General features: G+C 47.4%; 2 protein-coding genes and 1 long non-coding RNA gene across 3 annotated transcripts; 2 read left to right on the top strand and 1 right to left on the bottom strand.

The window, feature by feature from the left end:
• Positions 1 to 520: 520 nt before the first annotated feature.
• On the top strand, positions 521 to 5,076 carry LOC311104516 (PAT complex subunit CCDC47-like). Its single transcript, XM_084146377.1, has 12 exons — positions 521 to 640; positions 1,597 to 1,898; positions 2,025 to 2,117; positions 2,298 to 2,594; positions 2,681 to 2,746; positions 2,886 to 2,987; positions 3,119 to 3,229; positions 3,416 to 3,501; positions 3,670 to 3,728; positions 3,850 to 3,959; positions 4,111 to 4,278; positions 4,414 to 5,076. Exons 2-12 carry the CDS (start codon positions 1,605 to 1,607, stop codon positions 4,492 to 4,494), a joined length of 1,467 nt encoding a protein of 488 aa, XP_084002503.1. The 5' UTR covers positions 521 to 640; positions 1,597 to 1,604; the 3' UTR covers positions 4,495 to 5,076.
• Positions 5,077 to 5,505: 429 nt separating this feature from the next.
• On the bottom strand, positions 5,506 to 9,161 carry LOC311104517. The gene is made up of 4 exons (XR_014610167.1): positions 8,973 to 9,161; positions 6,646 to 6,752; positions 5,854 to 5,952; positions 5,506 to 5,744 (listed from the first exon to the last, which is right to left on the bottom strand). It is a non-coding gene; the product is annotated as an uncharacterized lncRNA (long non-coding RNA).
• Positions 9,162 to 10,429: 1,268 nt separating this feature from the next.
• LOC311103941 (histone-lysine N-methyltransferase SETD1A-like) lies at positions 10,430 to 26,053 on the top strand. The gene is made up of 20 exons (XM_084145575.1): positions 10,430 to 10,695; positions 10,786 to 10,884; positions 10,994 to 11,264; positions 11,456 to 11,580; positions 11,747 to 12,003; positions 12,172 to 13,864; positions 14,001 to 14,942; positions 16,009 to 16,182; positions 16,401 to 16,482; positions 16,596 to 16,756; positions 17,063 to 17,093; positions 17,223 to 17,412; positions 17,580 to 17,635; positions 17,741 to 19,071; positions 19,472 to 19,823; positions 20,208 to 20,389; positions 22,449 to 22,559; positions 22,817 to 22,936; positions 23,126 to 23,263; positions 23,480 to 26,053. The coding sequence occupies exons 1-20, from the start codon at positions 10,558 to 10,560 to the stop codon at positions 23,651 to 23,653; spliced, it is 6,627 nt and encodes a 2,208-aa protein (XP_084001701.1). The 5' UTR covers positions 10,430 to 10,557; the 3' UTR covers positions 23,654 to 26,053.
• The last annotated feature ends 17 nt before the right edge of the window (positions 26,054 to 26,070 follow it).

The raw sequence follows: 26,070 nt of genomic DNA, 5'->3' as shown, positions 1-26,070 counted from the left end.
TTGAAGTTTCAATGAGCAAGGCAGAGGCAAAAATACTGATATTTACAATGATGGTGCAGAGATGGCAGGAGCAGTGGAATATAGATAATAAGGGAAGGCATTTATTTCAAGTACAGAGGAAAGTCGGGGAGGGGAGGACTGCAGGAAGGGACAGAAGAGAGGAGGCTATTTTTACAAGATTACGGGTGGGACACAGCCAGTTGAATAAGACATTAAATGTGATAGGAAAGCATCCAACAGGAAAGTGTGATTATTGTCAGGAAACAGAGACAGTGGAGCATGTATTGCTACAGTGTGGGCAGTATCAGAGGGAAAGAGAGAGGATGAGATCTAGTATGAGGGAGAAGGGGATACAGGACATTAGTTTAAATAGTATATTGAGTAGAACGTCATTAGATATAGTCTCAAATATTTTGTTATCTTTTTTAAGAGCAACGTGGCTGGCAGGTAGGATTTCGTTTTTCCCTGTCTCTGGCCCACCCTCCAGTACAGTAGGTGGCGGTAATGCACCATTACGTTGGATGCCAACCGCCGATAAACCCCACTGAAGAAGAAGTACTGTCAACGGGACTGTGGGGAACAGTAAAGCTAACGACGGCCCTTAGCGTTTTCCAGAGGAACATATTTTAACACTCCATAGGTATTCATACTCTTAACGTTACATGTGAAGTTTTGTTTTAGTTTGATTCAACTTGATAAATCAGGCTATTGTTATGTTGTCAACTACTTATTAGATGTAGCGTGGCAGGAACTTGCTCGGTTAGAATGGGAAGAGATGGGGGGATGGGTCACGTTGGCTAATCAGTCAGTGATCTAGTTAGCTAGTTAGACTGTTAACGTTAGTTAGTTTGTTAACCAGAAATCGTCAATTGTGGGTGCATATTTGCTAGCTCATTGTAATCTTAGCCATTTGAAATGTTCTATGATTTCAGATAGCCACTCCAAGCTAGCTAGCTAACCAGAGTCAGAGAGTGGATTTGGCTAGCAGAAGACAGCTAGCTAGCTCAGCTGAATGCTAAGCAAAATATTTGTAGCCGTGGTTTGTTAAACTGGTAGTTAACTAACATAATCGGACTACGGTGTCGAGAATGATGATGTCTATAAAGAAAGTAACGTGAGCCATCAATTTTTAGAATATGAATGATTTGTGAATGATTAGGGTCACTGGGTCATTACCAAAAACCACAGTCCAGTCAGATTGATGGGCAGAATCTATGGCGTTTAGACTGACACATTTTTGATTTAGGCCATTTGACAGTATCCAGAGCTAGCTACCACTCTCTTGGATGTTGACCTTTTCAGTGGGAGGGGAAGTAAGAGACAGGTTTTGCTGAGACATGAAGTGGTAGTTATGTGTTGTAAACAAACAAGTTACTATCCTGGGCATGTAGCTAAATCAACTCACTGTAATGCAGATGTTTGTTGGAAACGTGTGACAACCAGCTGTGTGAGACTGACTGAGGCATTCTGTCTAGTGCTGGTTTGACCTTCTGTCACCTTCAAACCTACCTGGTTTGACCTGGATTTACCTTTCCCTCCTTATCTTCCTCCTGCTCGTCTCCTCCTCCTCTCCTCTACCGGCCTGTGCTGGCGCAGCTTCAACCATGAGGAGTGTGTACCTCCTGCTGCCCGCGCTGCTGCTTCTCCTGGCACTGCCTGTCTCCAGGGGACGCTACAACGATGACTTTGACGATGGGGAAGACCTGGCAGACTTTGCAGACGACAATGACTTTGCTGAGTTTGAGGATGTGAGTGAGGACACTGCGGCCGAGCCAGAGACGGCCCCTCCAACCCGTGCGGCCCCCCCTGCTCAGCCTGCTGAGGAAGATGAGGACGAGGCCACAGTGGAGCTGGAGGAAGACGGACAGGAGGACGGCTTTGAGGACTCCGATACACAGGTTAGGGGCTGCAGTGGCCTGGTAGCTTGCATATGACCAGGGACAACTTGGTTGGCACACTATCCCATGCGCTGTATTTTTGGTTTGTGCCAGAACTAATCCATATTTCATTTTGTATTGCTGTAGGATCAAGACATGTACAGCAAGTACGATCCAGACGAGTTTGATGGCATGGAGAAGCCCAGCCAGTCCCTCAAAGACCCCCTGATCATCCACACAGTAAGTTCACTGTTAACACCAGACCAGTGACCATTAAGAAGCCATTGATTCCAGACCTATTTCTTAAACTGTACTCTGACAATCAAGAAGCACATCCCTCTTAAATGTGAGTGCCAAGATGAAACATCTTTAATGTTGTGGTTGTCATGGTGATGAAGTCTGTCCGTCTCCCCCTTCCAGGTGCCGGCCCACCTTCAGAACAGCTGGGAGAGCTACTACATGGAAATTCTAATGGTGACGGGCCTGCTGGCCTATATCATGAACTACATCATCGGCAAGAACAAGAACAGCCGTCTGGCCACAGCCTGGTTCAACTCCCACAGAGAGCTGCTGGAGAGCAACTTTGCCCTGGTGGGTGACGATGGCACCAGTAAGGATGCAGTGAGCACCGGGAAGCTGAACCAGGAGAATGAGCACATCTACAACCTGTGGTGCTCAGGTCGAGTGTGCTGTGAGGGCATGCTCATCCAGCTTAAGGTATTTACAGTGTGTGTGAGTAAGAGAGAGAAAGTGTTTGTGTGAGAACTAGCTGCTGTTTCAATGTTTTCTCTGGTCTGTTCCAGTTTGTGAAGAGGCAGGACCTGCTGAATGTACTGGCCAGGATGATGAGGCCAGTCTGTGATCAAGTGGTGGGTACATATGATGCCTGCATACATGTACATCACCAGTCACATTGTCAATAACCTAAGCGCTTACAAATACTTTCCTAAAGGTAGACCTTTTCTGTTGTCTGACTTGTTATATATTTCTGTCTCTTTTTCTTTGTAGCAAATCAAAGTTACTCTGAATGATGAGGACATGGATACGTTTGTGTTTGCTGTGGGCACCAAAAAGGCCATGGCCCGGATGCAGAAGGAGATGCAGGACTTGGTGAGGGGCGGGCCAACATCACTATACTCTCATTCATTCAGCCATCCAGACACTATTAACCATCTATGAGCCTCAGGCTGTGTGGGTGTATGTATTGACCCGTCTTTGTTTGTGTATCTGTCTGTCCCCAGAGTGAGTTCTGCAGTGACAAGCCCAAGTCAGGGGCCAAGTACGGCCTTCCTGAGCTCCTGGCCATCCTGACAGAGATGGGTGAGGTCACGGACGGTGTGATGGACAGCAAAGTGAGCAGGGGAGGGGACTTCTATTGTGGCCTACTCAATACAGTGGGGACTTTGTCACTAGGCTATTGCAGAGTGTTCTCTCACTGTTTGTAGTGGGAGAATATGACACATTGAGTACGGTGTGCTACAATTTGATAGACCCCTTGTTTTTCTTTCCTTCACCCTTCCACTGTCTTTGTCTTTCAGATGGTTCATTATATCACCAACCATGCTGACAAGATAGAGTCCATCCATTTCTCTGACCAATTTTCTGGTCCAAAAGTTGTGCAAGAGTAAGTGCGCCTGCAAGCAAGACAGTTTTTCCACAACATCTTAACTATATCACACAAATGTCTTTACTCCACTCCTATCCCTGGTCTTGTATTAAAGCCTCTGTTATGAAATGATCTACAGCCGTTTCTGTTACCTGAAGCTGCCTTCTCAACCCTGTTGTGTTTCAGAGATGGACAGCCCTTAAAGCTGCCTGAGACCAAGAAGACGCTGCTGTTTACATTTAATGGTGAGCCAATTGTCTCCGCTTGAAATGCTTTCCAACACTGGCATGCAGCCGATTCGCCATATTTCATACATAGTGACTGAATGAAATGTTAACAAATATTTTATTGTGTTTGTGCATGTAGTGCCTGGCATGGGCAACACGTCTCCTAAAGACATGGACACTCTGCTACCCCTGATGAACATGGTCATCTACAGCATCGACAAGGTCAAGAAGCTCCGCCTCAACAGAGAGGTGAGAATGGCAGGATAATTAGACTACTCCTACTACACCCTCAATCTGGCCTATTGGCAGATGTTTTATTTACTTTTATCTACAGTCTTCCTTTCATCCATCACTGCATCTCCTTTCTCACCCTCTATCTCTCCCTGTGTCTGTCCTCCAGGGAAAACAGAAGGCAGATAAGAACCGTGCCCGTGTGGAGGAGAACTTCCTGAAGCAGACCCACAATCAGCGCCAGGAGGCTGCTCAGACCCGGCGGGAGGAGAAGAAAAGGGCTGAGAAGGAGAGGATCATGAGCGAGGAGGATCCTGAGAGACAGCGCCGCCTGGAGGTCAGTTCCACCACAGCACCCCAGCAGAATAACACCCAATGGAACACTACACACAGGAACACAGCACACTGTTCATCTTGGCCTTCTTTGTACCTCTTGCTCTAACTGCCTCTATGGTCTTTCCCCCTTTTACAGGAGGCTGCTCAACGTCGTGATCAGAAGAAGATTGAGAAGAAGCAGATGAAGATGAAGCAGATCAAAGTCAAAGCCATGTGAGGATAGACAGCTACAGGGATTCAATCACACAGCTCAGACGGTTTCCACTGCTTCCATCCATCTCTCTCACTTCAACGCCCAGTTCTGGCTCACAGGCTCACACAGATTCCCATCTCCATGGGTGTCAAGCTTAGCTGTTTCTGTTCTCATGGAAACACTTTGTTCAATCAGTGGGGTTTTCCTTGGCTGTGAGTGAGCTGCTAGTGACAAGCGAGAGGGACAGAGGAGTTTTGCATATCAAGTCTGTCGCCACGAAGACCCGTGCCAGTTTTTTTTCTGTTTTGACTTTTTCTTCTGCCTAGGTCTTCATTGCTCTTTTCAAAGCAAGTCGGCTCAATGAGCTTTTTAATCCAATCGACAGGGATTTGGGGGTGCACCTCTCGGTGGTAAATAAAATGCTCATATTTTAAAAGGCATGAAGGAATGTGAGGCTTGTTTCATGAGTTATTAAGTTAACACTGGATGCTGCAAGACGAGATGCAAAGTATCCCATTTTAATTTATATCTAAGTGACAGTCCTTACAAGCTATGTCTGTCTCTGGTGAATTTCTAAGCAAACATAATAAAATGCACTGGAAGCTATTGAACAATCTCTAATTTCTGTCTTCTTTAGAAGAGTTGTGTCTTGTGGTTATAAATGGACCAATGGGACGGTAAGACTAGCTCTAAATTTCACCCAAAGATTGAGTCTGCAGTCTATGGGAGCTGCTGGAGGAGATTGAGTTACGACAGAGAGAGATTGTCTAGGCTGCTGGGTTCAAACTAAACTGTCCTGGTGGGTTCAAAATGTCAAGTCCCTTGTCTCCTATATTCTACAGTAGCCTTTTTTGGAAAACACAGTTTCTGCCAGCATGTTGATTGTTATTGGGGAGTAAGTATTGGGTAATTTTTATGACCTAGTACTGTAGTTTAACAAATGCCCACCTAGGAAGTCATGTTGAGGACAATTTAATTAAGGACGCTTGTCACTGAAAAAAAACATCTGTGCAGTAATACAAACACTATTTTCCATGTCTTCCTGCCCGCTCTTGTTTATTTTTAGCAGAAAAGTAGTTATTTATCACACCCAGATAAGGATGGTCAGCATTGGACAGTATGTTACCAATGCAGAGAGCTGAATGGCAGCATCTGATGCCAACTGATAATGTACTGTACTACATCTTGGCCAGGAAGGGTTCCTTGATGTTGTCATTGAGGTGAGCGAAGGTCACTTCCTTGAGGGGAATGGGGCCCACGTAGAACTCATCTAGCTTTGGGAACAAGAGACAGAAATTAGAGATGGCATGCTACAGAGCGGCTTTTAGAGAGTGAGGCTGGTGTGAGTGTGTGATGAGTCAGCAAGTTAGTTAGGGTTCTAACCTTGAACTTAGGCACTGGCAGGGCCATCTCTGTGTGCCTGGGCATGATCCTACGAGGTCGAGGGTCCCGCAAATCTCCCACTGGGGGGAACCCCGAGTCCTGGAGAAATGACAAGTAAAAGTTACAATACAGGACATGTACAACAATCCTACTCCGACATAACAAAAGTAATGTAAAAACAATACCAACCGGCACACTGAAATCAATCAATCTACACACAATACCCAATAATGACAAAGCGAAAACAGGTTTTAAGAAATGTTTGCAAATGTAATTAAAATAAAAACAGAAATACATGTTGTGGAAATCCTACACAGGGACACTCAAAGTCAATCTAAAATGAATCATTGTTTATTACCAGCATGCTGGAGAGGTTCGAACCAACTCAATGCACCAAGTACACATGTTGATCAGGAGATCCACCCGGGGCAGTCCCGTTAGTTCTCTTATATACAGACAAGTTATATTTGCATGATTTAACTTATTCATCATTCATAATTAATTAATTATTAACATTTGCTTCCTTCATGTGACCGACCAATACTGGGTCATGCATGTGACAGACCAATACTTCACGAGGCTTCTTCTCTCTAAGCTGAGACCTTGAAACTGAGATATCCCTTTCTCAAAACAAGGTTCTGGGCGTACTGCCAAATTGCAGATACTGATAGTGAGGATTCGTTCAATCAGTCACTTGCATGAACACAGATATTGGTTATTAGAAAAGCACATGAATAGAACCCAGAAATTGGTAATTAGAAAAGCACAAACATAAAGATGTCCATCACATACCTTAGAAGTATTCAGACCCTTTGCTATGAGACTCGAAATTTAGCTCAGGTGCATCCTGTTTCCATTGATCATCCTTGAGATGTTCCTACAACTTGATTGGAGTCCACCTGTGGTAAATGCAATTGATTAGACATTATTTGGAAAGGCACACACCTGTCTATATAAGGTCCCACAGTTGACATGTCAGAGCAAAAACCAAGCCATGAAGTCAAGGAATTGTCCGTAGAACTCCGAGACAGGATTGTATCGAGGCACATTACATTTACATTACATTTTAGTCATTTAGCAGACGCTCTTATCCAGAGCGACTTACAGGAGCAATTAGGGTTAAGTGCCTTGCTCAAGGGCACATTTACGTCATTTAGCAGACGCTCTTATCCAGAGCGACTCACAAATTGGTGCATTCACCCTATTGCCAGTGGGATAACCACTTTACAATTTTGGGGGGGGGGGGGGGGGTAGAAGGATTACTTTATCCTATCCCAGGTATTCCTTAAAGAGGTGGGGTTTCAAATGTCTCCGGAAGGTGGTGAGTGACTCCGCTGTCCTGGCGTCGTGAGGGAGCTTGTTCCACCATTGGGGTGCCAGAGCAGCGAACAGTTTTGACTGGGCTGAGCGGGAACTATGCTTCCGCAGAGGAAGGGGAGCCAGCAGGCCAGAGGTGGATGAACGCAATGCCCTCGTTTGGGTGTAGGGACTGATCAGAGCCCGAAGGTACAGAGGTGCCGTTCCCCTCACTGCTCCATAGGCAAGCACCATGGTCTTGTAACGGATGCGAGCTTCAACTGGAAGCCAGTGGAGTGTGCGGAGGAGGGGGGTGACGTGAGAGAACTTGGGAAGGTTGAACACCAGACGGGCTGCGGCATTGGGTACCAAACATGTCTGGGCAAGGGTACCAAAAAACCTCTGCAGCATTGAAGGTCCCCAAGAACACAGTGGCCTCCATCATTCTTAAATGGAAAAAGTTTGGAACCACCAAGACTCTTCCTAGAGCAAGCCACCCGGCCAAACTGAGCAATCGGGGGAGAAGGGTCTTGGTCAGGGAGGTCCCGAGAACCCGATGGTCACTCTGACAGAGCTCCAGAGTTCCTCTGTGGAGATGGGGGAACGTTCTAGAAGGACAACCATCTCTGCAGCACTCCACCAATCAGGCCTTTATGATAGTGGCCAGACGGAAGCCACTCCTCAGTAAAAGGCACATGACAGCCCACTTGGAGTTTTCCAAAAGGCACCTAAAGGACTCTCAGACCATGAGAAACAAGATTCTCTGGTCTGATGAAACCAAGATTGAACTCTTTGGCCTGAATGCCAAGCGTCACATTTGGAGGAAATCTGGCACCATCCCTACAGTGCTGTGGGGATGTTTTTCAGCGGCATGGACTGGGCAACTAGTCAGGATCGAGGGAAAGATGAACGAAGCAAAGTACAGAGCTCCTTGATGAAAACCTGCTCCTGAGTGCTCAGGACCTCAGGCCGGGGCGAAGGTTCACCTTCCAACAGGACAACGATCCTAAGCACACAGCCAAGACAACGCAGGAGTGGCTTCGGGACAAGTCTCTGAATGTCCTTGAGAGGCCCAGACAGAGCCTGGACTTGAACCCAATCGAACATCTCTGGAGAGACCTGAAAATAGCTGTGCAGCGAAGCTCCCAATCCAACCTGACAGAGCTTGAGAGGATCTGCAGAGAAGAATGGGAGAAACTCCCCAAATACAGGTGTGCCAAGCTTGTAGCGTCATACCCTAGAAGACTCCAGACTGTAATCGCTACCAAAGGTGCTTCAACAAAGTACTGAGTAAAGGGTCTGAATACTTATGTAAATTTGATATTTCAGTTTTTATTTGGAATACATTAACAAAAATTTCTAAACCTGTTTTTGCTTTGTCATTATGGGGTATTGTGTGTAGATTGAAGGGGGGAAACAATTTAATCAATTTTAGAATAAGTCTGTAACGTAACAAAATGTGGAAAAAGTAAAGGGTTCTGAATACTTTCTGAATGCACTGTATCATGTATATTTTGTTGTTAACCCTCCGGATGGCTGGGTCTTGGATGAGCTTATAACTCTTCCATTGCAAACTGAATGCTCGTTGTGTATCAGGCTCACTGTCTGGATCCATGCTATAACTGTAAGAGTGAAGTGGGAGATGCAACTTAATTAAGTGTTTTGTCAGTAATGTTAAAAATATATATATATCGTCATAGCAGGCACAAGTATACATGATGCTAGCTACATACTCATATTTGATTAAGAAAACAACCATGTTTTAGCAAACCTTTGATAAAACAGAGCACATCAATGTAGCTTCAAACGTCCTGCTAGCCTACCTCTGGCATACTGTAAATTTGCCCCCGCCTGGTGCTGCTGTCAAAACAATGGTCACGTCACACACTAGCTAGTTGTGTTTTGCTGAGGAGTATTTTTTTGTCCGCTCACACAGGAGTAATATGTTTTTTTCAGGGGGTTCTGCAGCAACCCTACTTCGCGCGGCTATGTACATAACAAGTGTGACGTGTGTAATCATGTGTAAGTTTCTGGTTTCACCGCGGTGCCATGTTTGGCCACATGATGGCAGTGTTGTCACTTAATCGTTTCCTTGCGCAGTAGTTATTTTGAAACCTCTTTGGTACTCCGTATGCATGAGATAACTAAGTAAAGAAGTTCAAAAATGGAGGCATGAGGAACATTAAATTATGACATTTTCTGTGTCATCCTGTAAATTATATTATGTGGAATGGGTATCTCTAAGCCCACGGCTGATAAATTGATCAGCAGATTCGCCACAAGTAGTCATTAACAAGAGAAGGCACATTCGAATAGATTTTAAAATCATATAGCTACCTGTATGTAACAGGAAAAAAAAATAGTTAATATATTTTTAGTTGGTGACGATTGTATTTTGACTGAGTTGACTGTTCCCTTGTCATTGATTTTCGTGGATCTGGATGGATTGTGAAGAAAGTGCTGACTTCGCATGACGAGATGTATTCGCAAAGACTGATGGAGTGCAGGCGAGGCTTTCAGGTTTGTTACGCGATGGCCGCTCGTTTAACATTATTTTGTTTTAGGGCATAAACAAAGATTTCGTGAAATATTACGCTTTGTATGGAAACTACATAGCACCGGGAATGTATCGACGTCGTTATAACTGAGCTATTGTGCCCACGGGCAAAAACGGAGTTACCTTTTCAGTTTGGTACTCAGTGTTTTTCCTCGTTCGTCCTAGGCCTACTAGCTTCACTTGAGCGGCGGGTTGGTAGTTTCGGATGAAGCGGGCAATCGGTTTGAAAGAGGCGGGTTCGGTTAGGCGAGTGAAGGACGTTTAGCAAGCTAACTTAAGTCGATCGTTGTACAGAAAGAATGTTTTGAATAACCACTATCATATTTACGAAACTTAACTAGCTAGCCGCCCGGCGAGTTGGGGTTTGAATAGCTAGCTAACTTGTTAAATTGAACTGAGTACGGTAGCAGCTAACGCTAGTTACACATGCTAACCTAGTTTAGATATAGCTAGTTAGTCAAGGTGATCCGAAGTATCTACCTATCTAACGTTACAATAAGTTACCGTAGTTATCTAAATCATAACTAGCGGATTGAAAATAGTGGAATGCTATCTAAAAACAACTATCTAGCGTGTGACGTTGTCATTGTTTTGACAGCAGCACCAGGCTGGAGCGAGTTTACAGTATGCCAGAGGTAGGTTAGCATGACAAGAATTGACGTTTGACGCTACGTTGATGTGATCTGTTTTATCAAAGGTTTGCTAAAACATGGTTATGTTTTTTAATCAAATACGACTATGTAGCTAGCATCATGTATACTTGTGCCTGTTATGACCGGAAAAAATGATGGTAACGTTACTGACAACACTTAATTCAGTTACATCTCCCACTTCACTCTTCCAGTTATAGCATGGATCCAGACAGTGAGCCGGATACACAACGAGCTCTCAGTTTGCAATGGAAGAGCTATAAGCTCGTCCAAGACCCAGCCATCCGGAGGGTTAACAACAAAATATATCGATATGATGGGGTACATTTCAGTGTGCCGGTTGGTATTGTTTTTACATTACTTTTGTTATGTCGGAGTAGGGTTGTTGTACATGTCCTGTATTGTAACTTTAACTTGTCATTTCTCCAGGACTCGGGGTTCCCCCCAGTGGGAGATTTGCGGGACCCTCGACCTCGTAGGATCTGGTCCAGGCACACAGAGATGGCCCTGCCAGTGCCTAAGTTCAAGGTTAGAACCCTAACTAACTTGCTGACTCATCATACACTCACACCAGCCTCACTCTCTAAACGCTGCTCTGTAGCATGCCATCTCTAATTTCCTTCTCTTGTTCCCAAAGCTAGATGAGTTCTACGTGGGCCCCATTCCCCTCAAGGAGGTGACCTTCGCTCGCCTCAATGACAACATCAAGGAACCCTTCCTGGCCGAGATGTGCGCCAAGTTTGGAGAGGTGGAGGAGATGGAGATATTGTTTCACCCCAAGACCCGTAAGCACCTGGGCCTGGCCCGCGTGCTCTTCACCAGCACCAGGGGGGCCAAGGACACGGTCAAACACCTGCACAACACCACCGTCATGGGCAACATCATTCACGCTCAGCTGGACATCAAAGGTATGACATGGCTTTATGTCTGTGGGATTTGATTTTATATAAAAAATCTATTTTGTATACAAATAACTTCTATTGCAATTATTATTGAAACATAGAGATGTTTTATGGAGACATGATCATTGTCACATTAGTATTTTGCAAAGATATTAGCAACATCCTTGTCTTATGGGTATGTTTGTGTGTATCTGCAGGCCAGCAGAGGCAGAAGTATTATGACCTGATAGTGAGTGGATCCTACACACCCCAGACTGTACCCACAGGAGGCAAGGCCCTGACAGAGCGGTTCCAGCCCCCAGCTCCCACACAACCAGACACGGTACACTCACCAAGGGCTCATCACAACCATCCTACTGACATTTTCATGGAGGATTTACCTTTATGGTCCATTATTCTTGAGACTCTTTCATAATTTTATACTGTGTGATGTCTTTGACTTTCTCTATCTAATTCTTCCATCTTCCTGTTCCTCTCTCTCTGTGCAGTCGTCAGATATCAGGCGGAGACTGTCCTCTGAGATAGCTGGCCTGGCTGTGGGCTTGGCTGCAGGGGTGCCGGCTCTCACTCCTGGGAGCACCACCCCCTGCTCTGTGGACACGGGCTTCAGTGAGCAGCGTCTAGACACGACCCCCTCCTCCATGGGCGGGCCCTACACCCCAGGCTCCTCCGCTTCCTCGCAGGGAGGAGGAACGCCCTACACCCCTCGCTCTGTCTCACAGGACTCGGGCTACGCTGTTGCCAGGTCAGTATTGGGGTACAAACACCCTTCATAATAGCTCAGAGTTGATCATTTATCCAAAGGTTTGTTTGTCATTCCAAAAAATATTTAAAAAAATATTTATTAAGATAGTAATAATCAATGTGGTAACTTGTGTTATATATACACCATCTTTCTCCTTTTGTTTCTTAGACAAGTTGGATACAGTGCTGGCCCATTGACCAGTGGCTACCCTTCCCAGGACACGCTTCCCTCCTCCTCCTCCTCTGCTGTCTCCTCCTCAGTCGGGGCATACAAAGCTCCCCGCTACCCGGAGGACCCCCATGCACCTCCGCAAGACCCCTACCAAAGGTGTCGCCCCACGTACCCCCCCACCGGCCCGTTCCGTCCTAACGAGCCCCCGCTCTACCCCACATACCCTAACGCTGGAGGGGCTGGACAGCACATGGCACACCACCCTGCGATGCCTCCCCCACCTCCTGCACCCCAGTACGAGCAGCCCCCTCTGGCAGACAGGGACAGAGAGCGGGACAGGGACTCAGGAGCGCGGTACGGTGCCGGTGGAATCGGCTCTAGAAGGTCATCTTACCAGGAGGCCAAGTATTCCCACCACTCACATCACTCTGAGAGGGAGAGGGGCTACAGACGGGACAGCCTGGGCTCCAGAGAACACGGCAGACACCGTAACCACCATTCACACAATCACAGCAGCAGTAGTAGCAGCAGCCGACGACGGAGCAGCCACGACCGAGACAGCAGGGAGAGGGACAGAGACAGCGACTACTCAAACAGCTCCGACCCCAGATTCAACGCCAACTCCCACCGCTCCTCCTCCAACAGCCTGTCCCCGCCTCCGTCCGCCTACCCCTCTTACTCCTCCTCCTCCAAAGACCAACCCCCTCCCCACGTCTCCTCCCGCCTGGAGCCCTCCTCAGTGTACCGTGCCCAGTCTAGTGGTGCTGGTTCTGGGGAGAGGGGGTCTGGGTCTGACAACAAGGACCCCCGATCCCACCACACCCCTCTGCCGCCCCCTCCACCTCCTCCCCTCCCCCCTGCCTCTGTGATAGCGGCGGCTGTAGCCGAGACGCTCAGCGCCCTTGACTTTGGCCAGGAGAGCCCAGTCAGAGAGGAGACGTGGACCAAGCCCAAACGCCGGCCCACCACCCCACCTCCCCCTCCTCAGCATCCCTCCACCCCTCCCTCCTCTCCACCCCACTCCTCAATCGCTTCCTCCTCCACTTCACCCTCCTCCACCTCCATCCCTCACCATCTCCCCTCCTCCACCTCCCTCTCCCCACCCCCCCAGCGAGACTCCTCCTCCCCGGAGCCAGATTCCACCAATGAGAGCCTGCCATTTGTCTACCACAGCAGCAGCTTAGACTCTCGTATTGAGATGCTCTTGAAGGAGCAGAAAGCAAAGTTCTCCTTCCTGGCCTCCGATGAAGATGAGGAGGAGGACAGGAAGGAAGAAAGGCAGAGAGAGAAGGCAGCAGCAGGGGAGGGAGGAGCAGCAGGGGAGGGAGGAGCAGCAGCAGGGGAGGGCAGGAGCAATAAGCAGAGGGAGCAGGATGGGGAGAAAGACAGGCGGAGGAGACAAGGAGGAGATGGTGGAGGCCAGCAGAGGAGGAAAGGAGAGAGAGATAGAGACGGCCGCAGAGGGAGGAAGCAGAGAACAGGGGGAGAGGGGAGGAAGAGTCCCACTGTAGTTGCACCAGCTACCCCCTCCTCCTCCTCCGCCACCTTCTCTCCCCGCATCCCCACTACAGATGACCATACTAGTCTCCATGGAACAGGACCTCTGCAGGAGGAGACATCCCAACCTGAGTCTATTGATCCAAGGACCAGACAAGGGGCACACACACCCCCCTACAACGGACAGAGTCAGGTAAGACCATCTTACTCTGTTAATGGAAATATTGTAGGAATCAGATTGTATTGAAACGTTGGTGTTTTGTTAGCAGGGATTGTCAGTTGATGAAAAAGTGTGGGAAAATCGTGAATTCTCTCTTTCCTTCCTGCAGTCATCCCCTCATTCCTCTGGGGAGGACATGGAGATCTCAGACGAGGATGAGGAACACACCATTACAGCAGTGACCACCCACCACGCCACTCCTTCCTCCATCTCTTCCCCGTCTTCATCCAAGGCCCCCCTGCCCTCCCAGACAGACCCCTCTGCCTCCCCCTCTGACCCCACACAGCACTTTGGCACGTCCATGCCTGCTCCACCCATCCCCTCTTACCCCACTCACCTCCCTCCCCCGGGCTTTTCCCTGCAGCCCCCTCCACCCCCCTGCATCCCCCCACCGCTGGCCCACATGGAGCTGCACCCTGAGTACCCTCCGCCCATGCCCCCACACATGTATGACTATGCCAGCAGTATGGAGCTGATGAACCAGTACAGTGGCGGAGCCCCCATGTCCTTTCAGATGCAGACCCAGATGCTGAGTCGGCTGCACCAGCTGAGGATGTCCTCCTCTAATGGCACCGCTGCCCCCGGTGACGCCCCCCCTTCAGACTACTACCACTCCATGCCCCCTCCCCCACACCCCCACCACCCTTACATGGACCAAGAGGGGGGTGGCTACGACCAGGACCACCACTACATGCCCCCCCACATGCCCTACGCCTACCCTGGCCCCTCTCAGATGCCCCACCACGCCATCCCCCCTCCACACACCGGCTGGCCCCCGCATGTCTTACCCGAACACTACACGTACCACACCCCGCCGCCCTATGGGACTATGCCTCCTGTGGAGGGAGAGGCCCAGTACGGGGCGGAGGGGGACCCCCAAATGCCCCTGCTAACAGAGAACCCCCACGAGGCCACAGTGCAGCTGGTGCTGGCCACCCTCATCCAGGAGATGAAGAGCATCATGCAGAGGGACCTCAACCGCAAGATGGTGGAGAACATCGCCTTCGGAACCTTCGACGAGTGGTGGGAGCGCAAGGAGACCAAAGCAAAGGTAAGAGAGTGGAACATGTTCAGAAAGCACATGAGCACAGACAGAGCCCTAAACTACGTACCTGGTTTGAGGAGTTAGTGAGGTAACTTTGGTCAACTCGGGATAACTGGAACCATGAAAGTGGCTCACCCTTTAGCCAGGTAAATTTCTATGGCAACGAATCCTTCAGAACTAACCTGCAGGCTAACTCCATTTATCCTGAATGAAGTGTCTACCGTGACCAAATAAATCACATTCCCTCCCTCTCGTAAAGATTGCATCATCACCCCCTTCATTTTATTAATCAAATGTTTTTTTGTATGTTAAACATAAATGTTAAAATACATTTACATTTTAGTCATTTAGCAGACGCTCTTATCCAGAGCGACTTACAGGAGCAATTAGGGTTAAGTGCCTTGATCAAGGGCACATCGACAGATTTTTCACCTAGTCGGCTCGGGGATTAGAACCAGCGACCTTTCGGTTACTGGCACAACGCTCTTAACCACTAAGCTACCTGCCGCCCATTTAGTAATGACAGAATGCATTTGAAAGTTGACGCACAGTAAAACTTGTGTATCTATAAGAGTGGGTAAAAAGGTGCTTGTGCAATGATAAGCACACCAAAGACAGCATTAACACCATAGCCTGCTGAATTTGCAAGATAACTTTTCTTTCAATTTGATTTTGGGACAAATGAAAATGTGGCACTTACTCGCCCATGGATTCATGTTTCAGCATTATCTCGAAGAGTTTGGCGTTCGATTAGCCACGTGCGACATGCACGCGCAGTTACAAGCCTGTTAGAGTTAACGGCAGGCAATATCCACTGTCGTAGTACGGATGAAGTCTGAGCTAGAATGTGAAGCTAACTGAAGCTGGCTAGCTTTAGAAAACGCTGAGTAAATCTAGCTTGCATCGTAGTATACCCATCTGGTCAATTTAAATGGGTTTCTGATTTCCATTTTTCATTCAAGTTTTTCAAGTCATACATGGTTTTCCTGTTATTGTTTTTTTTTTATCCATGATTTGATTTGCCATGATGCCCGTTGGCTTTTGTAAATCCACATCTGTCCTCCCTCCCCAGCCATTCCAGACCATGGTTCGGGGTGTGGCTGTAGTGAGGGACGAGGACAAGAAGGAGGAGAACAAGGTCAGCAGCAAGCCCCGGGAGCCCCTCATGTCTCTGGTGGACTGGGCCAAGAGTGGAGGAATGGAAGGTTTCTCACTGAGAGGGGCGCTACGACTACCCTCATTCAAGGTAAACAAGTACACAGAGGCAGCAGTTGAACTCGGGAATTGTCAGTTACTCATGTACATTCATTTTTGTACTGTGCATAGGAAATAGAGATGGATTAGTACTGTACATGTATAGAAATTACACTAATAAATGTTCATGAATAGACATTACTCCATTCACTTAGGGATTTTTTCCACCATAATTTACCATGATATTAACTGTGAGTGTATTGTGTCCAGGTGAAGAGGAAAGAACCTCAGGAGCTAGCAGAGGTAGGAGAGATGAAGAGACCCAAGACACCGCCAGAGGATGATGACGAAGGTGAGCTTCTGATCCATGACCCCCTCCTTTGGGAATCCCTTTGGGGAGATGTCACCCACCATCTTTGTGTTTCCTATGTTGGCTCACCATCTCTCTCCTCCTCCTCCCCCCAGACTCGTACCATGAGAAGGGTCTAGAGGTAGGAATGGCAGATGGGGAGGGCCACAGGGCTGAGAGGGACAGCAGGCGGAGGAAGAAGAAGACCAGAAGTCGGAAACCTTGGGACCTGGACAGTGAAGGAGAGGAGACTTCTGATGGTTCTTCTTCAGATAAGGTGTGTGTCTGCATGTGCAAGGGATAATTTAGCATGAAAATAATGTTTCTCCACATAATAAAGTTGACCTCAAAAATGGAATATATGGCTACAGAAACAATAATGCATGATTCTTCTAATCAGTTGATTTCCGCAAGCCATACATACTGGTGGTGTTGTTGTATTTCCCCATAGTGCTGGCTAGATGGCAGCATTTCACTGTGTGCCTCTCCATACTCTGCTGTATTTTGGCTACATTGACTTGGGTTGAACCTGAGACACTGTTGTTTATTATCACGAACTGTGTTCTTTTGTTCCTCTCTGTAGGAGGATGAGGAAAGTGACAAGGAGTCTGAAGGTAAATCTAGCTTTCTTCATGTTGTCCTAATTGAGGCCAATGTGCTGCCCCCCACAGGCTGTCTTCTCTACCTTTTCCATCATGCCATCTTATCATCTCTCACTTCATCTCTCATTTCTTTGGCTTCAGATGAGGCCTTGAGTGCTGACAGCGATGATGAGAGCCTCTCCTCATCCACAGAGAGTTCTTCCTCCTCAACATCATCCTCCTCTGAAGACGAGGATGAGGAGGAAGGAGAGCAGGCCGGGAGTGGACTGGACACCATGGATGAGTCTACGATGGACAGCACAGTTCTGGACACAGAGAAGGAGGATGACCGGTACGTTTTGAACAGCGTTCTTGTTTCTGATTATACTTGCATATACCTGTATATAAGTATCCAAAATGCTTGATATATATTTCCTATAGAAGTATCTTTATTGCAACTTTGTTGCTCAGATGTGTCTGTGGGTTGATACTGACCATTCCACTTGTTGTGATCTCTAGAGAAAAGTCTGCAGCTGCTGTTCCAAAGGCACCGCTCAGCACGGAGATCAAAGCAGGTTAGTCACACATTTAGTTTCTCTGTTATGGATGTTCATTTCCATGGCAAATGCCAACATTGTTTTTCACCTGGTTTATAATTTAAATATGTGCCCATCTCTCAGAAATTGCTGCCAGCAAGAAGGATTCATCAACACCCAGCTCAAACGCTCGTCCTCCAGCCCCCCGCCCCTCCTCCCCCATTGTCATTGTTCCTCCTCTCAAGAAGCGACGGAAGACCGTCTCGTTCTCTACCGGGGAGAGCGACTACAAACCCCACCTGCCAACGATCCCCTTGTCCCCACCTCCCTCCACTGCCTCTCCTCTCTTCTCCCCCATCAAGTCTCACCTTCCAGACTCCATCCTCATCGTCTCCACACCTGGAACCACCCCCTCCAAGACTCTCTCACTCCTCCCCTTTGCCTCCAAACCAGGCGAAGGCCACACCCTCTCTCCCTCCCCTGTTCTCACTGTTCCCTCGCCTGTATGCCCTGAAGACTTCAAAAAGAGCCCTGTCCCTCTGGTGTCCCCCCCAATCACCCCCACCAAGTCCCCCAACAAACGGGGGGCCTCTCCCAAATCCCCCACCCCTGCTCCAGTGTGGGTGTGTCGCACTGTGCAGAACCTCCCCCTGGACCACGCCTCCATGGTCAAGATGGCCTTCGAGGAGGCCCCGCCCCCCGTCACAAAGGGCCGGGGCAGGGGACGCCCCAGGACTGTCAGCCTGTCGACCCCCACCCCTCCCCCCTCCTACCACACCCTCAGAGAGGAGGATGAGGAGGAGGAGAGACTGCAGAGGCTGAGACTCAGGGAGCAGCTGGGAGCATCCAGCCTGATACAGCTGGGCTCGGCCCCCACGGCTGACCTGTCTGTCCTGGCTGATGTGGCCCTGAAGCTGGACCCAGACGCTGGAGACTCGGAGGAGACGGAGACATCAGACGAGGCAGAGGAGCAGAAGATGGAGGAGGAGATGCTCCTCTCTCCAAAAGCCCTCCCCCTGGTTATGGACCCACAGGGCCTGTCTGCCCTGCAGGAGCACAACTATTCCAAAGCCCCCTTCCACCTCATCCCCGCCCAAAAGAGGAATGTCTCCAAACAGGAGCCAGGGGTGCTCCTCCCTGCAGACCTAAACCATCAAGCCATCTCTGGGGTGCTGGAGGCACCTGAGGAGGTCATAGGGGAACCCCTGCCCTCTAGGGACAGACACCAGGCTGAGTATCTGTCTGGCATGGGGCTGCTGTGTGAGGCTGGCAACACGGCCAAGGCCACTGTGCTGGCACCTCTCACCCCATCAGCCAAGAGGAAGGGAATGGTAGCGAGGGGGCGCGAATTGGAGGAGATGGGCAAAGGGAAGAACAAGAAGAGGAGGAGGAAAGACAAGGAAAACCTGGAGTTGCAGCAAACGAAAAAACAGAAGGAACATCAGACCAAGAAACAGAAGAAGAGGAAACTAGAGGTGTGTGAAATGTTTTGTGGGTTTGTGTATGTGTCAAGTGTCACAACTAATAAGTGTTGAGTATGGCGCGTCAACCACGTAAAAATAGGTTATTGCTCAACCACAGCTGACATTTACTGTAACTTTGTCATCTTAAAATGACATGCAAAGCAACTTCGTCTTTCCTCAATTGTACAAAGTTTCACAGCTTGACAGTTAAATGGTCAAATTGTCATGTAAAAAACAAAAATGTTACTAGTAAATTACTAATCCAGAAAGTCCCATCCTATGTGCCTGTTACAAGATAATCTTAGTTCCTGTGTTGACATCTCCCCCTCTCCCACTCTATCCTTGTTCCTGTCCCTCTCCCACTCTCTCCCCTTCCTGTCCCCCTCTCCCCTCTCTCCCTGGTTCCTGTCAGGAGGTGGACCTGGAGGAGGATGTGGACGTGGAGCAGCTGGAGCCGGGTGAGCTGTCTAACACGGAGGACGAGGAAGAGGAAGAGTGGGACGATGTGAGGAAGAGCGAGCGCCTCTTCCTCCAGGAGGCCGGTCTGACGTCGTCGCAGCGTTGGCCCAAGCCCATCCCAGCCCCGGAGGCCGTCACATTTGACCAGCGCAGCGAGTTTGAGCAGATGACCATCCTGTACGACATCTGGAACTCTGGTCTAGACGTGGAGGACATGACTCTGCTGAAGACCACCTACGAGAAGCTGCTGCAGGACGACCACAGCACTGACTGGCTCAACGACACACACTGGGTCCACCACACTGATATCCTTTACTACTGGCACTGCTGGGATGACTGGCAGGGCAGGGGGTTTGGAACGAGGGTTAGAAGCCCTGTTTGTGTATTAGGATCTTCCATGTGTTGAGGCCTCTTATGAACAGTTGAGCTGTGTTATAAAGTAATCTTCCTGTATGTGGAACGGCGCAAATGGAATGGCATCAAACACATGGAAACCATGTGTTTGATATATTAGATACCATTCCACCTATTCCGCTCCAGCCATTACCACGAGCCCATCCTCCACAATTAAGGTGCCACCAACCTCCTGTGGTGGAAGTAGATTAAATGGTGTGTAATGATGAATGTGTATTTAGATGGACTGGTGTGTTCAGCAGTAACTGGTGTTAGCCTTAACGTGTGGCCTGCACTTACCAACATCCCCAACCCGCGGCGTAAGAAGAAGAGTGCAGACGGGCAGCTGCGGGAGCACGCGACGGGCTGTGCCAGGAGCGAGGGCTACTACGCCATCAGCAGGAAGGAGAAGGATGTCTACCTGGATCTGGAACTGCCTGAGCAGGCCCTACTGGAGGCTGCCGACTACGATGCCTCGGTACGCACACCTCACTTTACCATCTCTTTCCTTTTTAGACTATATATGGTCTCTGGCTTTTCATACAGTGGTATCATGTTGTTGCCTTTCATAACCTCTGAACACAGATCCTTTGTTCCAATAAGATTAATAACCTTTGGTCATTGAATACAGGGAAGTTGGTGATTCATTCTTTTGATAAAAACAAGTATTGTATTTCTTATTTTAGCATATGCTTCACAATGCTATAGGAAGTCCCGCAGAGTTTGTCATGCAGATGTATTCAACAGCTTTGGTGCATCTGCTCGTGGCAATGAAAATGAACTCGCTCAACCCCAGATGAACTATTTTATTGGGCATTTACAGTGAGGGGAAAAAAGTATTTGATCCCCTGGTGATTTTTTATGTTTGCCCACTGACAAAGAAATGATCAGTCTATAATATTAATGGTAGGTTTATTTGAACAGTGAGAGACAGAATAACAACAACAAAATCCAGAAAAACGCATGTCAAAAATGTTATAAATTGATTAGATTTTTAATGAGGGAAATAAGTATTTGACCCCCTCTCAATCAAAGATTTCTGGCTCCCAGGTGTCTTTTATACAGGTAACGAGCTGAGATTAGGAGCACACTCTTAAAGGGAGTGCTCCTAATCTCAGTTTGAATACCTGTATAAAAGACACCTGTCCACAGCAGCAATCAATCAATCAGATTCCAAACTCTCCACCATGGCCAAGACAAAGAGCTCTCCAAGGATGTCAGGGACAAGATTGTAGACCTACACAAGGCTGGAATGGGCTACAAGACCATCGCCAAGCAGCTTGGTGGGAAGGTGACAACAGTTGGTGCGATTATTCGCAAATGGAAGAAACGCAAAAGAACTGTCAATCTCCCTCGTCCTGGGGCTCCATGCAAGATCTCACCTCGTGGAGTTGCAATGATCATGAGAACGGTGAGGAATCAGCCCAGAACTACACGGGAGGATCTTGTCAATGATCTCAAGGCAGCTGGGACCATAGTCACCAAGAAAACAATTGGTAACACACTACGCCGTGAAGGACTGAAATCCTGCAGCGCCCGCAAGGTCCCCCTGCTCAAGAAAGCACATATACAGGGCCGCCTGAAGTTTGCCAATGAACATCTGAATGATTCAGAGGAGAACTGGGTGAAAGTGTGGTGGTCAGATGAGACCAAAATCGAGCTCTTTGGCATCAACTCAACTCGCCGTGTTTGGAGGAGGAGGAATGCTGCCTATGACCCCAAGAACACCATCCCCACCGTCAAACATGGAGGTGGAAACATTATGCTTTGGGGGTGTTTTTCTGCTAAGGGGACAGGACAACTTCACTGCATCAAAGGGACGATGGATGGGGCCATATACCGTCAAATCTTGGGTGAGAACCTCCTTCCCTCAGCCAGGGTATTGAAAATGGGTTGTGGATGGGTATTCCAGCATGACAATGACCCAAAACACACGGCCAAGGCAACAAAGGAGTTGCTCAAGAAGAAGCACATTAAGGTCCTGGAGTTGCCTAGCCAGTCTCCAGACCTTAATCCCATAGAAAATCTGTGGAGGGAGCTGAAGGTTCGAGTTGCCAAACGTCAGCCTCGAAACCTTAATGACTTGGAGAAGATCTGCAAAGAGGAGTGGAACAAAATTCCTCCTGAGATGTGTGCAAATCTGGTGGCCAACTACAAGAAACGTCTGACCTCTGTGATTGCCAACAAGGGTTTTGCCACCAAGTACTAAGTCATGTTTTGCAGAGGGGTCAAATACTTATTTCCCTCATTAAAATGCAAATCAATATATAACATTTTTTGACATGCGTTTTTCTGGATTTTTTTGTTGTTATTCTGTCTCACTGTTCAAATAAACCTACCATTAAAATTATAGACTGATCATGTCTTTGTCAGTGGGCAAACGTATAAAATCAGCAGGGGATCAAATACTTTTTTCCCTCACTGTAGGTCAAAGTGCCTCTGGCTCAGTAGTATTTAGCTCAAGGCCATATGATAGTGTGTGTCACCGTGTGTGTGTCACTGACCCCATGTAACCGTCCTTCTGCCCTCCCCCTCAGGGCTCAAACAGGCTGCTGTCAGAGAGACGGTCGGAGCAGCGCCGCCTCCTCAGTGCCATAGGCATCCCTGCAGTCATGGACTCTGACCTGCTCAAACTCAACCAGCTCAAGGTACACAGCAGCCTGGAACTATGTGTACCACTGACATTATGTAACTGCTGTGTTGTCGCTGGTCTACAACCACCATGTCATTTCCCATGGGTTTCATGTTGAGAACTTACGTCTCTACTGTGTAATGAAGACCTTGACCTTTTAAACCCATGCCAGTGTGTTGATAATGAGACTTTGATCCAGAACCCTGGTCTAGAGAGTAACTAAAGGATTATTGCACCACTATGGCACTAATTCTTACTTCCTTCCTTCCTCAGTTCCGTAAGAAGAAGCTTAGATTTGGCCGCAGTAGGATCCATGAATGGGGCCTGTTCACCATGGAACCCATTGCTGCTGACGAGATGGTCATTGAGTATGTGGGCCAGAACATCAGACAGGTACTGGTCATTGTACTGCTTGAGTAGTGTATGTATGTAGTGTGTAGGGCCATATTGTAGTCTGTACTTCATTCATCCATAGTGTGGTATCATAGCATTAGCAATAGACACATGACAAACATCAGTGTTGGTCTTTCCTGGGTGTTCAGCTGGCATCATTGTTTGTGTTTGTGCCCATTTCTTTGCCAGATGGTGGCTGACAACAGAGAGAAGCGTTATGCCCAGCAGGGCATCGGGAGCAGCTACCTGTTCAGAGTGGACCACGACACCATCATCGATGCCACCAAGTTAGGCAACCTGGCACGCTTCATCAACCACTGCTGCACTGTGAGTCAGCCCACACCTACACAAGCAAAACTATACAGGTTATAACAATGGAGTGACGCAACATGACGACTAAATAGAAATACATACGTTTCCATCATACATATTTAGTGACTGATACACACAATGCTCAGAGTAACATTGACTGGTAAGATCCTCTAAGTAGTTTGGTTTTCTCTGAATTTCCCATAACTGGTCTTGTTCCTCTTCCTTCCCCAGCCTAACTGCTACGCAAAGGTGATCACCATAGAATCCCAGAAGAAGATTGTGATCTACTCCAAGCAGGCCATTGGCATGAATGAAGAGATTACCTACGACTACAAGTTCCCTCTAGAGGAAAATAAGATTCCCTGTCTGTGTGGAACAGAGAACTGCCGTGGGACGCTCAACTAGAGACCACAGTAATGACCACACTCACACTGAGGGGTGGCAGTACCCCGTTTCAGTCCCTCCTGTCCCCCCTCCACAAACCCCCGACTATAACCAAGAACAAAGCCATGGTTCCAACACACCCACCACCAACAGCCAACCTGCTCCTCCAGACTGTCAAACAGTTGTCTGTACCATATCCAGGAAACAGAGAGACACACGCAACATTTGCACTGTTCACACACTTTAATTTACCTGGGGTTATGGTTTATTATCTTAGGGGTTGTGAGACCCTCCCTCCCTCCCTCCCAGGGGTGTGATTAATATTCATGCCCCCTCTCGTGTACCAAAAACCCCTGAAATGCAGCATTAGTCTACGCTGTAGCAGGATTTAGTAACTTAGGGCCACTTGTTCCCGTTCGGTCAAGCGTAGGTTTTTTCCCTAACCTATCAACACTGGTTTTGTGTGTCTTGTGTTCGCCCCCGCACAGATAGGCAGTGGTCCGGAAGCTCCCACTAACCTCAACCCTCTCTGCCCACACACACAGACGCACAGGATTTACAAACATATTCAGGGTTTTAAAGGCACTCGTCGCGGCGCAGTTTTAGTTACACACTCTGATCCATTGGGACTTCAGTTATGCAAGATTTCCAAAAATGAAGATTGTTTGAGCTTTGTCATTTTATAGTATTGCATATTCTTATTATTACTATTCTTGTTCTGATTTAGTTGCGTGAGCTGTAAGTGTCTTACAGTGAAGTGAACTTCAGTGTTCCCACCACCGTCCTCTCAGCGCTCCCACCAGCCCTTTTATCCTCTAGTACACCCCCTCCTCCTCCTGGGTGCGTGACTCTCCCCTCTCACCAGTTTGTGTTTGGATGAGAGACCATAGACTTTTACAAATATTTGCTTTTCACCATGCTACAAAAGGACAAATCATTTGTAGATCAAATATTGTGTGGCGTCAAGTCAGTTTGTCTTTAAAGCCTAAGATGGCTGCTGAGTTTGTCTGCAGGTTTAGTGCAATTAGGAATGCTTTGTTTGTTCCTTTTAAGTTCCCCTTGCCCCTTCGTGATGTTGTCCCTTCTCACATTAGGATGCAGAGAAGGGACCTGACCCGTGTGTGTCTCTTATCTGTGTGTTTAAGAGAATGTATTCTTACACGAGCGAGTATGTTTTTAATCCTGTTGTGTGAATGTGCTCTCACTGTCAATTTGTAGTTTTGTGCTTTTGAACAACCATGTATGACATGGTCAAGGCACACTGTCAGGAAAACTGTTTCTATGAAATCTCCATTTGGCAAACCATTACAGACAAATCTGTTTACAAACATAACTCTGCCACATTGACCCCTATACAAGCGTTGAGATCTGTGTATGTTGGACTTTGTCATTGAGTGTGTTCTGAATGGTTTTAATGGGTAAACTTATCTGTGTAGATCAGATAGACTTAACTAGAAACTAGATTTACCATATCGAGTTTAGACGAGCCCTTTATTTGTGCATTTATTAAATGCATTGGCCTATGACTATTTTTAACATGAATAATAAGAAATATATATTTAGGCATGTTGATGTTCACTATAATCAATTCCCCTCTCTCATAGGAAATTATGGGTTAGCGTGGAGTGACACCCCAGACCATCTCTGTGGAGTATCTGTGTGTCTTGGCCTAATATGTAGATGAACCTTCAGATAAATCTGTGTTTGGTAGGCGAATCAGAACCGGGGGGGGGGGGGGGGGGGTCATTTTTCATTGTTATCCATGCTCGCTCAACTCAAGCAGTCGCTGTTCGAAGTTTCAATCTTTGATTTCGATGTTTTAAATGTCACAAGGCCCCTCCATGTTCTGTTCCATCCACAGCAGAAAAGTAATCTATATTTCTTGTTGCAACGGGCGCTTTTCAGTACAAACCAACCCTCTAACTTTTAAATAAAATATGGAAAAAAAAGTTCAGACAAATGTACATATTGTAGAGGTGTTTGTTTCTCGTAGAAACACACTGGTTCCAATCTGTAAATATGTTGTTCTTTTCCTACTTCCCATGAGGAAAACTGTACATACCTTCCGTTCAGTAATTTTTAGTTTTTCCTTTTAATTTGATTTATTTTAATATTATTTGCAATATTTCTCTTGTATTAATGCGTTGGACCCTTTTATTAATGGTGCATTAAAATATTTTTAAAAAAAAAGTGAAAGCTTTGTTTTAGTTTTCTTTTGTAATGCCTTGGTTGAGTGTCTGACTTTCCCCTACTAGCCCCTGGGTTGTCTATAGGGGTGTGTTGGTAAATTCACTCTGGCTATCTACTGCGATTTCAGAGCACTCTCGTCCAAGTGTGCAAGAGTATAGAATAATTGAGGAATTTATACGAAAGCGCAACAACCGTTGAATGTGTCAGTAAACGTCGGCAAAAAAACGTTATTAAATTGTTGCCAGCAT

The sequence above is a fragment of the Coregonus lavaretus genome (assembly GCF_964263955.1).
Source record: "Coregonus lavaretus genome assembly, chromosome: 28".
In the NCBI taxonomy this organism is placed as follows: domain Eukaryota; kingdom Metazoa; phylum Chordata; class Actinopteri; order Salmoniformes; family Salmonidae; genus Coregonus; species Coregonus lavaretus.
This window is presented reverse-complemented; position numbering and strand designations above follow the sequence as displayed.

Coding starts and splice junctions, on each gene's coding strand:
- LOC311104516 (XM_084146377.1), top strand. CDS start 1,605: ATGAGGAGTGTGTACCTCCTGCTGCCCGCGCTGCTGCTTCTCCTGGCA. Junction 2,747..2,885: donor GGCCAGTCTGTGATCAAGTG/GTGGGTACATAT, acceptor TTTTCTTTGTAG/CAAATCAAAGTTACTCTGAA. Junction 3,960..4,110: donor AGCTCCGCCTCAACAGAGAG/GTGAGAATGGCA, acceptor TCTGTCCTCCAG/GGAAAACAGAAGGCAGATAA.
- LOC311103941 (XM_084145575.1), top strand. CDS start 10,558: ATGGATCCAGACAGTGAGCCGGATACACAACGAGCTCTCAGTTTGCAA. Junction 16,183..16,400: donor TACGACTACCCTCATTCAAG/GTAAACAAGTAC, acceptor TATTGTGTCCAG/GTGAAGAGGAAAGAACCTCA. Junction 23,264..23,479: donor TCATCAACCACTGCTGCACT/GTGAGTCAGCCC, acceptor TTCCTTCCCCAG/CCTAACTGCTACGCAAAGGT.